Below are 14,486 nucleotides of genomic sequence, written 5' to 3'. Positions count from 1 at the left end.
AGCAAGTTTATGAATGTCTTGCTGTAATTTGTTGCAGTCTCCTCTGTATTAACTGTCTACTGTCCACCCCCTGCCAGTCTGAGTAGCTACCCTTTACCCCTACTCTGTTCTGTTTTGTAATCCGCTGTACCATTTTGCTATTTTCCCTCTAATTCCACATGTTGTTGCTGTTGTTGCTCTGACCTTATTCATTAGTCTATTGTGTGGTACCTTATCGAACTCCTTTTAGAAATCTAAATATATTACATCTACCGCATGACCCTTGCTATTCTTTCTGATACCCCTTCAAAGAATTCAATGAGGTTGGTCAAGCATGACCTACATTATAAAGCGACCAAAGATTATAATATCCCACAGATCCTCAGGTGTCAGCATGTTATAATAATAATCCTTGCATTTGATATAGCGCCTTTTCACATCTTCGAGGTGTCTCAAAGCGCTTCACGGAATGAATATACTGGGAAAGTGAATCGAGTGTATATGTTGTGGGCGAAACCTGGAAGCTAATTGTGCACAGCAGCGTCCCACAAACCGTTCACACGAGTGACCACATGTGGAGTAAGGAAACTTGCCCGAGGCTTCGCCCGGCTCGGGAATCGCACCCAGGTTCTCCCGCTTGCTCTAATCGCTAAGCCACAAGGCATACAGCGCATCAAATGTCCAGTACAATGTACGGACGATATTGCCCCCGCCCCGTTTGCTCAGTGGGCAAGCAGTGCAAGGGACTTGGCACAGTTCACTGAGCTTCCCAGGTTCCATTGACCAGTCTGCACAGAGTTTGCTGATCTCAACAACCAGGCCATTCAGAAAATGTATTCCAACAGCTATCCGATGCCCCGATGGTTTAACGAGAGGCCTGCAAAGGCTGGTCAAATGAGAAAATGTGGTCTGTTGGCTTTCCACCAACCTAATAAAAATAATAATAATCATTGCACTCGATATAGCGCCTTATCACATCTTTCAGACGTCCCAAAGTGCTTCACAGAATATACTGTGAATTAATTGTGTATTTAGTGGGTGAAACGCAGCAGCGTCCCACACACAAGATGGACTGACCAATTTATTATTTATTTTTATTTATTTGAAGGATTACCCCTGGAAAAGCGATCCACCAATTGACAAACAACCAGGTTCCTACTTACTGGTAGGTAAACAGAGGCGTGTGTGTGGAGTAAGGAAACTTGCCCAACATTTCGCCCCGCCCGTCCGGGAATCAAACCCAGGTCTCTTACTTGCGGTGAGTGCTCTAACCACTGACTTACAGGACTCCATTTAAACCTAGTGTTTAAAGAGCAAACATTTGCAGCCCACCATCATAATATGAAAAAAATCTTGAGTGCTGTGGGTAACATAGACACATTTGCCTTCCGGTTGTAAGAGGGCAGCGAAGCTTTACTGAGCAAGTACAGTACAAAGAATAAATTAAGTGATCTAAAAAACAAAACGCATGCACAGGGTTGCCTAGAAGTGGAGAATATCCAACCTATAGAATCCATAAAAAGATTCTTAAAGGAAATTGGATCATTTCTGCCATCCACGAACAACAGGGATCCTATTTACTGCTAGATGAACACAGGCGTGTGGAGTAAGGAAAGATGCCTGAGGTTTTGCTTCGCCTGGGAATCAAACCCGGATGCTCTCGTTCGTGAGGCAAGCGCCCTAACCGCTACACTACAGGAACCCACATTTGATTTCGGGACAGACAGACACAATACAAAATTACATTTACACAGCGCAGGATGTCCCAAGGTGCTGGACAGTCAGGGATTTGGGCCCGAGCTGGGGATTGGGCTCAGGAGGATTGGAGGGCAAGGGGTAGGAGGGCTGCTGAGGAGAGTCTTGAGATGCGCCTTTGAAGGAGGCAAGGGAGGAGGCGAAGTGAAGGGACTGTGGGATGGAGGTCCAGAGGGTGGGGGCACAGAGGCTGAAGGCCCGACCACTGAGGTGGGGGATGTGGAGCAGGCTGGAGCCCGCTGAGCAGAGGGAGGGGACAGGATGATAATAGGCTACAGCAGGTCACTGAGTTCGGAGGGAGTCATTTTGGCTATTTTAGATGACAAACACAAGTGGACAATGTTCAGCTCAGTATTCTGATCGAGATTTCCCTTCTCCCTCTGTGACCAAGAGGTGTATCATTCATCAATCAATCAATCAATCAATCAATCAATCAATCAATCAATCAATCAATCAATCAATCAATCAATCAATCAATCAATCAATCAATCAATCAATCAATCAATCAATCAATCAATCAATCACACTTCAAGGCTGGAGTATACCTTTTTTATTGAAAATTCACATAAGGGGTAAAAATATCTGCAAAAATAACTCAAAATTTGATAGAGAAGAAGGTGAAGCAGGTACACTTTTTTTTCCCTTAACATACCACGAAGTCTGCGGAAAAGCTGGCTCCAATTTCGCTGCCGATGTAGGGTTGTCGAAATCACCCTTCGGTCTGCGTAGAGTCCCTGATCTGCCTTTGCCTCGCCTCTGGGGCAACTCATGAGGCGTACGCTGGTCACACAGTTCAGAAGTGAAAAGAAGAGGAAAGCCTGTTCTGACCCGACCAGGACACCAGAAAATAAGTTGTCCCTCGTCGGTCTGCACATAACAAGTGTTTTTTTTTATATATATATGTACATATATATATTTATATGCAACGCCTCCCTCCGCAAACTCAGGGGGGAGGGTGTGTGTGTGTATGTGTGTATATGTGTGCGTGGGGCCATGTTTCTTCACCCGTCTTTCTCCTGTATCGAAGCTGCTGCCAGCGTTACTGTGGTGACAGGCTGCCCGCCCATGCTGTGGATCTGCATCTTGGCCATCTTCTTCTGTTCGCACTCCGTGACCAGGCGGTTTAGCTCGGCCGCGCTATAGCCGATCAGCGTCTTCAGGTCGCACACAAACTTGTAGACAAACCTTTTCCCCTGGACTTTGCAGATCATGTCGCCGTCGTAATAGTATCTGGAGTCGTGAGTGGGGGGCGGGCGGGGGGAGGGGGGTTGTGGGGGGCAGGAGTGAAACAAGAGTCACCCATTGCGTGTTAGAAACTCAATCACATCTCTATCCCCCAAAGCCCCCTGAGCTGCCCTTCCTCCCTGACAATTAACCTTTATTATTGAATAAAAAATGTTGACTCAGCAGATGAACTGATCGCATGCAGCATTGTGGTTCAGTCCAATCCAATCCCGCTCTGATATATGTGTGTGTGTATATATATATACACACCCACACACACATCACCAGACTAGAGAAACTGGAATTGTTCTCCTTAGAGCAGAGAAGGTTAAGGGGAGATCTAATAGAGGTGTTCAAAATTACAAGGGGTTTTGATAGAGTAGACAGGGAGAAACTTTTTCCACTGGCGGGCGGGTGGGTCGGTAACTAGGGGACATAGATTTAAGATAATTGGCAAAAGAACCAGAGGGGAGATGAAGATAATTTTTTTTTTTTTACACAGAGAGTTGTTACAGTCTGGAATGCACTGCCTGAAAGGATGGTGGAAGCAGATTCAATATCAACTTTCAAAAGGGAATTCGATAGGTATTTGAAAAGGAAACATTTGCAAGGCTGTGAGGTACGTGCGGGGGCAGTGGGAATAATTGGACAGCTCTTCCAAAGAGGTACGAGGGGCCCAACGGCCTCCTTCTGTGCTGTAATATTCTATGATTCTATGATCAGCTCACATTTCTCCTCCTTAACCCAGGTAGCACTGAAGCCAATATAACCACACCCCCCACCCCCCCACCTCCCAGCTGTGGTTGTGAACAGTTAACTTGGCGTAGACTGGTGATCAAACCTGCAACCTTCCATTCTATACTCAACCTTTTCAGCACAATGGGATGTCCTCCCAACGTGAAAGGCGCTGTACAAGTGTCATTTTGTATTGTACTGTACTGTTCAGTGTTACACTGGTGGGCTCTATTGGTCTCTGCAACTGGGGAGCTGTCGGGAAGTGTTGAGTGGGTCCGTGGAATGGGCTCATCCCCACACAGACATAACCTGTGATAAATAAACAGCTTCACTCACCGAAGTGCCCGGCTCAGCTTCTCGTAGTTCATGGTGGGTTTGTTTTTGCGTTGGCCCCATTTCTGGGCCACCAGCTCCGGCTGGTTCAGTTTAAACTCCCCCTCGTCTCCCACCCAGGAAATGCAGTCTCGCGCATCCTTGTCTGTCAGCAGCTCCAAGAGGAATTGCCAGAGCTGAATCTGTCCATTGTTACCTGCAGGCACAGACACAAAACACTCCTATAATAATAATAATAATGTAGCACCTGGAATAGCGCCCTTCACATCGGAAGGATGTCCCAAGGCGCTGGAGTCGGGGGTTTTGGAACCGAGCTGGGAGTTGGGGTTAGGAGCGGCGGAAGGCAGGGAGTGTTCGGGGTTGGGGGTGGGAGGGTGACCGAAGGCACGGTCAAGGAGGAAGGTCTTTAGACGGGACCCGAAGGAGGCAGGAGAGGGCGTGAGACGGAGGGATTGCGGGATAGAGTTCCGTAGTGTGGGGGCAGAGATGCTGAATGCCCGACCACCGATGGTGGGGCGGGAAAACACCAAGAGAAACTGCTTTCTCTTCTTGAATAGTGTCAACGGCAATATATAATAATAATAATCCTTGCATTTGATATAGCGCTTTTCACGTCGGGAGGACGTCCCAAAGCGCTTCACAGAACACACTGTAAAGTGAATTGACTGTATATTTGTGGGCGAACGGCCACCTGGAGGGCAGACAGGACATCAGGTCAACAGTTCTGATGAAAGATCAGCAACCCGAAACGTTAACGCGCTTTCCTTTCTCGCCTGCCTGACCTGACCTGCTGCGTGTTCCCTAACGACGACTGTTTTACAACAGTTTAACTTAACGTCTCACCTTTGATGATGCAGTGCTGCCCAGTGAAGCGACAGAGTAGATAAGAGGCCGATCCCACAAGCTTACCCAGGACCCATCATGCAGGGCTAGGATTTCTAGACCAAGATGCCATTACTAGATCAAGACTTACCCGTCCGGTTTCCAGGTGAACTTCGGTCTTCCCCGGAGATTCGCGGAGCACGTGGCACTTTGGCGGCCTTGGGTGTGCCAGTGAAGACTTTAATAGTTGTTGGGTTTGCTGGTTGCACCGTTGCAGGAATTATTTGAACGGCTGAAAATAGATAAGGCGCTATATCAAATGCGATTATTATTATTATTGTTCAATCAGGGGGAAAAAAAGCAAACCGAGAAACATTAGGTTTCTAATAAACCTCCGCACACCTAATTTTACTAAAACCAAGAACAGTTCGGAACAATCATTGTAAACAAATTACTTTCAGCTGTTTTTCAGAACTATTTCTTTCTCATTATACAGGCATTTCTAAACAAACAGTCTTCCATAGATTGCAAACTGCCAAAAAACATAAAGACACACACACACACACACACAAAGTAAAGTTTCCATTTAGAAATCCCAAACACACCAATAAATCAGAGGTTCTCCTCCTGTGACTGTAGGGCAGTTTTGCTTCAAAGGTGGAGTGACCCTTTGACAACTCACCCACAAAGCCATTTGTATGTATGGGCTGAATGTTATAATAATCCTTGTATTTGATATAGTGCGTTATCACGTCTTTGAGACGTCTCAAAGCGCTTCACAGAATATACCGTAAAGTGACTGACTGCATATTTTGTGGGCGAAGTGCAGCAGCAAACTACGCACAGCAGCGTCCCATAAACAGTCGTGGATCGAATAACCAATTTATTATTTTTTTAAGCCCGGAAAGCGATCTGCCAATCGACTAAGAACCGGGTTCCTACTTACTGCTAGGTAAACAGGAGTGTGAGGAGTAAGAAAACTTGCCCAACATTTCGCCCTGCCGGGAATCGAACCCGGGTCCTCTCGTTTGCAGGTGCTCTAACCACTGAGAAACAAGCCCCTTTAAAGGAAGAGGCTCACAAACTCACTCCTTCGCCAGTATTGGGATTGCTGGGATTGTTACCTGAGAGCAGAGAAGGCTAAGGGGAGATTTAATAGGAGGTGTTCAAAATTATGAGGGGTTTTAATATAGTAGACGGGGAGAAATTGTATCCACTGGCAGACGGGTCAGTATACCAGGGGACACAGATTTAAGATAATTGGCAAAAGAACCTGAGGGGAGGTGAGATGAGGAGAACATTTTTTTTTAAGCACAGAGAGTTATTACGGTCTGGAATGCACTGCCTGAAAGGGTGGTGGAAATAATAGATTCAATAACATTCAAAAGGGAATTGGATAGGTATTTGAAATTTGAAAAATTTCCATGGAGGTTTGGGGAAAGAGCAGGCGAGTGGGACTGATAGGGTAGCTTTTCCACAGAGCTAACACAGGCACGATGGGCCGAATGGCCTCCTTCTGTAATGTAATATTCTATGATTCTAATATTGATATTTTTATCATTTTCCCCCCTTGTTGTTTTTCTTCTCGCTACCTGGGGATTGAATCTAGAACTGTCCCATTTCACAATGGGCAGATGACTTCACCAACTAATTCACTGGGGACCCAGACAAATTGTGATTCTACCCGAGAAATTATCGTAGATATATTCCCGGAGCCCCAAAACGTAATCAGTAAAAGCTCTTCATCTAATAATAAATAATCCTTGCACTTGATATAGGGCCTGATGAAGTCTTCGAGACGTCTCAATAAACCTGCTATGGGACTCTGATTGTGTGAAGAAATAAAAATAAAACAATGTGAAGCTCAGGGTACAGAAAGATTGAATCGAATACTTACGCTGGTCAATTGTTACGGTTGCTATTTCACCTGTGTGCTCCTGGCTGGCCAACACATCTGTATGGTAGGGTAAACAGACGAAGTATATTAATTCAAATCAACAACAACAACACATATTAATCCCGTGCTGGAGAAATACCAGAGCAAATTACACGCCTTAGACATATGCAGTCACCTCCACTAAGACGCTACAAGTACGATCAAGCTCTTCAGCTGTGAAGGGCAGTGTAAATGTGCCCGATAATGTCCACATGCATGTTCCAGGAAGTGATCACTGGACAGAGATTAATAGCAGGCACCTCACTTGACTTGCACATTCCTGGCTCGAAGACATAGAAGCAAATTGTACAGCTCCACACAACTGCACTGGCTGGTACATTCTGGATCAATCCCGATACCCTAATTCTATGTGTGTGTGTCTGTGTGTACTTCATTATTTGGTGACTTTATCCAGTGTGTCACTGGGACGTCTAGACAAAAATCATAGACTTGAGTTTCTGATTTACAAATCGCAAGACATTCTTTGAATAAAAACGGTGCCAACTTTGATGTTGGTTGGCTCAGTTGGTAGCGATCTTGCCTTGGTATCAAGAGGCGGGTGTTCAAACAGTGCACGTGAACTCATTGTCAGTCTAGGCTGACAATCCAGTGAGAGTACGACATTTTTGCTTAAATTTACACAAGACTTGTTAACAGGACGGAGAACAGATCATTCAACCCAACTAGTCCGTGCTGGTATTATACTCCACATGAGTCTCAATCCCTCACAACTTCCTCTATTCTCTTCTCTATGTTAGAGGTGCAGTTCTTCAGGCAAGATGTTAAACCGTTATTTAAACCAGTGCATTAGCTGAAGAGCAGGCCAACATTCCTTCTTCAACCAAATTTCTACAAAAATAGAATGAGCGGTCATTCACTCATTGCCGTTTGAAAGAACAGAAGTATTTGCTAGACGAAAGAAAACCAAGGTTCACCCTCTTCATCTTCCACCTGGCAGTCGCTTGACATGTTGTGTCCTAAACTATATACTCTATTATCCTGAGATATTATTTTCTCGCAACAAAAATCTAACTTGCCCTTGAAACAAACAACATTTTCTGCTTCCACCGTCTCTCTAGGGAGCCTCTTCCATAAGTTAACTATTCGGCGCACTGAAGTAGTATTTCCCGCAGATACGTTCTGAATTTACGCTTCAGTCTGGTTCTACTGTTCAGTACAAAATAAAACAGCTTATCATGGTCTACATTATCTCGTCCATTCAGAATCTTGAAGACCATAATCATATCACCCCTCAACCTTCTCTTCTCGAGTATCAACATGCCCACTTTATCTAATTGCTCCTCGTAGTCCCTTCAATCGTTTTGGTTGCCCTCTTGTGTATCGTCTGAATCACTTGCAATATCCTTTTTATATTTGCGGTAACTAGAACTGCACACAGTATTCCAAGTGTGTTGCCTTAAAACAGATTAATTGATGAATGGGCCCACATAACAGCCTCTGCAGTTCAAAGTAACTCACATTAGAAGTATTTTCAATATTGTAATGCAATTAAGGGAGATGGAGAAAGTGGGCTCTAGAAAAAAAATGGGTAAAATAGGTAACAGTGGCGTATAATATACAATGAGCCCTTTTCAATGTTGAGGTTTTATGTCAAATTCTAATCTCGAAATTTACCATCTCTTTAGAGTAAGAATGAACACTGAACACAGTGGGATTCACTCACACTTTCTGAGCAATTCTAAGTGGCTCCACAGGATCTCTCCCTTTGGTACTCTCTGCAAGAAATCCTCTTGGCTGAGGGAACACAGGTCCTTTCCTGGGAGGTTCAGATCCTTTACGTCCACGTCAATCATGGCAAATTCCTTCATGACCCACACAGCCCAGTGTAACACCTGGTCTGTGGACCACTGAATTGGATCTAAAGAGAATCCCAGAATATAACAACAACAAGATTACATTTCAATTAAGCTCCCAAACACAACCATTTATATTTATATACTGCCTTGCATGTTAGAACATCTGAGAAAAATTTACACAGATGAAGAAGTGCGCAGAGAAAGAGATGACTGAAAGTGTAGCCAAATAATAATAATAATCTCAGCATTTGATATAGCTCCTGATCACATAGTTGAGACGTCTCAAAACATCTTAAATTGACTGTATATTTTGTGGGCGAATGCGGCAGCCAACTGGATACAGCAGTGTCCCACAAACAGTCGTGGATTAAGTGACCAATTTATTTATTTAGTTTTATAGTCAATTCACTTTACAGTATATTCTGTGCTCTGAGACGTCTCAAAGATGCGATAAGGCGCTACATCAAATTCAGGGATTGTTATTATTATTTTATCTACCACTTTTCTCATTCTACCCTCCTAAAGATATTTTGACTTACTTTTTCTTTCTATTGAGTTGAGGTTTAATGGGACCAAATACTTTTGTAACCCAGCACACCGCAGTCTAACATTTTCCATCGTCTTGGCCTTAAGACCATTGTACTAAAATGTTTGATACTGTGATAATTGCCAAAATGTTCTTAAATCCAGTCTTAGTTTAGAAGTCAGTTTTCCACCCTTAAAAAAATAACATGCTTCCAAATTTAAGTACACTGTCAGAGATGCTGGCCTTCAAATTAGTCACTAAAACAAGGTCCCATCTGCCTGCTCGGGAGGAAATCTTGCCCACAATATACAGTCAATCCACTTTACAATATATTCTGTGAAGCGCCTTGAGACGGGATAAGGCGCTATATCAAATACAACGATTATAATAATTATTATTAAGTTCCCATGACACGATTTTCCCAGTGCCCTAGCCAACAAATCTCTACATAAATTGTGCATTCACTCCATGACTGTTTCTGAGACTCTTTGCAGTGCACAAATTGGCTGCCACATTTTCGTACAAATAATAATTACAATACAATACAAAATTTCATTTGTATAACGTTTTTCACGTCAGGAGACGCTGGACAGTCAGGGATTTGGACCCGAGCTGGAAGTCGCTATTGGGGAAGGCGGAAGACAGGGAGTATGGCCGAAGGAGCCGTCGAAGAGGAGGGTTTTGAGACGCGCCTTGAAGGAGGCAAGGGAGGGAGCGAGGCGGAGGGAATGTGGGATGGAGTTCCAAAGGCAGAAAGGCTGAAGGTATACTTCACAATTCCTCATGAAGCTCTCCGAAACATTGCAATGCTATTAAAGCTGTATCGGCTGCAATTATTGATTGATGATTGAAGCTGTTTACCGTATGGGATTCCGAGGTGTTCCTGCTCTTTCCGATAGCCTTCGAGTGCTGCTGCCCATCGCGTCACCTGCTCAGACGTCTCATCGGGGATTGCGGCCAAATGCTTTGTGCCATCTAATGTGATGACTTGTGCTTCCTCTACCAGCTGGGCCTCGGCACCTGCCTGGTGTGCGGAGTCAGGGTCAATCACCACCTCCACCGTCTCAACAGGCTTAACTATCTCTAAGATGTTCAGTTTAGGCTCCACCCCTGCAAGAATGTAAACAGCGGTTAAACAAAAGAGAGATAAAAAAGACTGCAGATGCTGGAAATCTTGAAATAGAAACAAAAGTCACTGGGAACAGTCAGCAGGTCAGGTTGCATCGATGGAAAGAGGATAGCGAGACCTTTTGTCAGAACCTGCTGAGTGTTCCCACCGACTTATGTTAAACAAAGTGAACCAGGTGCTCTATTAATCCGAGTGAAGAGAAAAGAGAGATGACTTTACATTCTGAACATAATTAAACTGAATGGACGACAGCAGTTCCACCATATCTACTAGGTTACGCTCATCAGAAGTGTCAGTCAGTCTGAAGTTTTGTGTTTTATATATATATATATATGTGTGTGTGTTTGTATATATGTGTATAAAGTAATAGTATGCCTGTTAAACACAATACTGGTTGAACTGTGCATGCATTTACTGGAAGCCCGGGCCCGGGCCGACACACAGCCATACTGATGGATGGTCCTGTTGCCTGTAGATTTAGAAACACTGTCTTAATAGGGCGAGCTACAAAGAACATGACTAGACCTCCATTTAAATGGACATATCTGAAGATACAACAACAACTTGCATTTATCTAGCGCCCTCTACGCCGGATGGCTTCCCAGAGCACTTGACAGGCGACTGATACTGTGTTCCCCGGCCATCGAAGGAGGAAGCAAATCCCTGAATTTACCTGATCCATCCTCCACTCCACCTTGAGTGGATCTGTCTAGGCTTACCCGTCCTGAATTCCTGAGGACAGTTTGCAACTCGAGAGAAAGAGGTTTGAGACACTCACCTTGCCTGGAGATGACTTCAACGCTCAGCTGTACAGTGCCATCAGTTTTCACTCCCTGATCAAACAGACTGTGGGTAGGATCGAGCTAAAATGACGTCGGGGGGAAAATGAATCGTCAAACATTGTTTAACTGTTGTCAAAATACTGCAGATGCTGGAAATCTGAAATAAAAACAGAATTCACTTGGAACACGCAGCAGGTCAGGCAGCGTCTATGGAGAGAAGAAAACGAATTATCGTTTCAGGTCTATGACAGAACTTCAGAGTTCTGACGAAAGGTAAACGACCTGAAACGTTAACTCATTTTCCTCTGTCCATAGATGCTGCCTGACCTGCTGCGTGTCCCCAGCCACTTCTGTTTTCATATTATATATTGTTTTTTTTTGTCCATTGTATTAAGGTAGAACCTACAGCAGCCTGGAAGTACAAAGCACGTTTATTTGGAAGCTATGGAAGTACGACAGGTTGCAACAAGCCAGACAACTAATTGTATTCAGCTGGAAACCATCCCCCAGGACTCTTCTGTCAAAGAGTTGGAATTTGTTTTCAAATTGGTCTCAAAAACAAGCTCTGGCTCCAACCCTCGATCCCGCTGGTTAACTAACACCTAGGTAATGCTAGCAAGTCACGCTTAATTCAGCATCTCTGCCCCCACACTCTGGAACTCTATCCCGCAATCCCTCCGCCTCTATCCCGCAAGTCCTTCCTCTTCAACCATGCCTTCGGCTGCCCTCCCACCCCTTGCCCTCCACCCCTCCTGACCCCAACTCGGATCCCAAAACCATGATTGTCCGGCACCCTGGAACATCTTTGACGCGAAGGGCGCTAGCAAAGTAATTTGTGGTGGTTGCTGTTAATTCTTGCAGTTTGCAAATTCTTGAAAAAACAATCTCAGAATATTCCCACCCTCATTTACCCCCTTTGCATTCACTGAATCATAGAAATTTAAGAGAAACAAATGGAAAAGGCAGCCATTCAGCCCACAAACTCTGCACTATCTCTCAAAGTCTCCCTCTCCCACTGCATTCAATCCCATTGACCTACTTTATCCCACAAAGCTTCAAGCCTCCCTCTCCCCTCGCCACCATGTACCCGCATAACCCCGCTTTTATACTATAATCCTTACATTTGATACAGCGTCTTATCACGTCTTCGATACGTCTCAAAGCGTTTCACAGGATACACTGTAAAGTGAATTGACTGTATACTATGTGGACAAAATCCAGCAGCCAATTGCACATTGTTATTAGATCAGTGCTCAGGAGTCCTGTAGCTCAGTGGTTAGAGCACTCGCCTCACAAACGAGAGGACCTGGGTTCGATTCACAGGCGGGCAGGGTAAGTTTCCTTACTCCACATGTCTCTGTTTACCTAGCAGTAAGTAGGAACCCAGTTGTTAGTCAACTGGCGGATCCCTTTTCCGTTGGCAATAATCCCTTTAATTTTTTTTAATAAATTGGTCACTTCAATTCATGACTGTTTGTGGGACGCTGCTGTGTGCAATTGGCTGCCGCATTTCGCCCACAAATATACAGTCAATTCACTTTACAGTATATCCTGTGAAGTGCTTTGAGACGTCTCGAAGACGTGAAAGGCGCTCTATAAATGCAATCTTGTTGTTGTTGTTGATAAGGCGCTGTATCAAATGCAAGGATTATTATTATAATTATCATTCACCCTACCTGAATGTCTTGGAGGCAAATCTCATGCGCTTCCAAAGAACACTGAAGACGTGGCTCCAGCAGCTTCTTGAGGTTTCCGACGGGCTCATTGATATCGATTGACTGGCTCACAAACTCTGCCGTAGTGATGGTGGTCTGTTCCTCAATGCTGAAAGCAAAACAAGTAGCAACAAATACAATTAATGCCGGGTTTGCTTCTATATCAAATCAATAAATGAAGCTTTTAGCATACATTGTTTCTAAAAATGACAATTTTCAATTATTAAACTGGGAGCAACAAACAAATACTGCTATTATGGTTGGCCTTCTCACCTCAGAAGGTTGTGGATTTAAGCACCCAGTTGGGTCTCGAGTCTCCTCACCAGCAAGCCCCACGAAATTTGTTATTCGTTTCATCACTAGCTGGAATGTCATCAAAGACTTAGCGCTCCAAATCCCAATACAAGGGGTTGAACACATAACCTTCCAACCCAGAGGTGAGTGTCCCACTCAAGGAGTCAAGCCTGATACCTATATTAGCTTGGCTCACCTTCGCCCGGGTCCATTGGCTCCCCATGCCCCAGATAAGAGTTGAAAATACTCGCCCTCGCCTTCAAGGCCCTCCACGGCTTTTCTCCTTCCTACCTGTGATCTGCTAACCCCACATCAACTTGCCTGCTCCCTCTGCTCAGCAAGCTCCGGCCTGCTCCATTGGCAGTCAGGCTTTCAGCCTCTCTTGCCTCCTTTAAGGCCCGTCTCAAGACTCTCCTCTTTGACCGCGTCTACGGCCACCCTCCTTCCTGCCTGATCCCAACCTGCAGCCCGGGTCCAAACCCCTGACAGTCCAACACCTTACGACATGACGTGAAAGACTCTATACAAATTGTAATTTCTTGCTGTAGTTATATATTCTGAAAGAGTGAGGGAGAGAAAGTTACCTTTCCTCTGTACAATGCCTCTTCTCCTCACCATCTATTCCTATTTCAATCAACTCCTCTGCTGCTCGCTTCGTCATGGCTGCAGAGTCTGATGCTTCCAATCTGTAGAAACAAAACAAGTAGTAAAATAATCACAGGTTGCGAAGTACACATTGACCAATCAGCAGCGTCCCACAAACAGAAGTGGATTGAGTGACCAGTTTATTATTATTATTTTAAGGAATTATTACCCCCGGAAAAGTGATCCGCCAATCGACTAACAACCGGGTTCCTACTGACCTTCAGGCTTCCTGGCCCCAGCTTTTTGAACTCTATCCCACAATCCCATTGCCTCGCCCCATCCTTTGCCTCCTTTTAAGACCCGTCTCAAGACCTTCTACTTCGACCGCGCCTTCGGTGAACCTCCTACCCCCACCCTCCCAGCAATCCAGCTTCTGATCCCAACCCCAAGCTCGGGTCCAAATCCTTGACTGTCCAGCGCCTTGAGACGTTCTCCCGATGTGAACGGCGCTGTGTAAATGTAATTTGTTGCTGCTGTTGTTCTAAACTTTTTTAGATCTGTTATTGTGATTGTTGGGCAAGTTATATTTATGCCCCTCGTTTCAAATATTTGATTTCCCAGCATTAACATCCTCAATCTTAACCTACATTGAAAATAATTCAGATGTGCCTTTTTAAAAATTCCTGTTCAGACATTTCATAATTTTAAAAGCATAGGTTTAAGATAGAACACATTACATTTTAACATAGAAGGAAGCATTTTAAGCATTGCTTTTTTTGGTATATAAGAATGATAAGTGATCACACTAATACACGATTGTGTGAAAAGTCTGAATGAGCTATAGTGATATAGTA

The 14,486-nt window shown here is 44.4% G+C and overlaps 1 protein-coding gene across 1 annotated transcript; it reads right to left on the bottom strand.

Moving 5' to 3' along the window:
- Positions 1-2,270: 2,270 nt before the first annotated feature.
- gabpa (GA binding protein transcription factor subunit alpha) lies at positions 2,271-13,733 on the bottom strand (the record flags this gene model as incomplete). The annotated part of the gene is given in 9 exon segments (NM_001292531.1): positions 2,271-2,964; positions 4,030-4,222; positions 5,000-5,140; positions 6,746-6,802; positions 8,469-8,663; positions 9,989-10,237; positions 11,035-11,119; positions 12,715-12,862; positions 13,632-13,733. Coding segments are annotated over 9 exon segments (1,374 nt in total). The 3' UTR covers positions 2,271-2,735.
- Positions 13,734-14,486: the final 753 nt, after the last annotated feature.

This window comes from Callorhinchus milii, unplaced genomic scaffold (assembly GCF_018977255.1).
Source record: "Callorhinchus milii isolate IMCB2004 unplaced genomic scaffold, IMCB_Cmil_1.0 Scaffold4, whole genome shotgun sequence".
Taxonomy (NCBI): domain Eukaryota; kingdom Metazoa; phylum Chordata; class Chondrichthyes; order Chimaeriformes; family Callorhinchidae; genus Callorhinchus; species Callorhinchus milii.
This window is presented reverse-complemented; position numbering and strand designations above follow the sequence as displayed.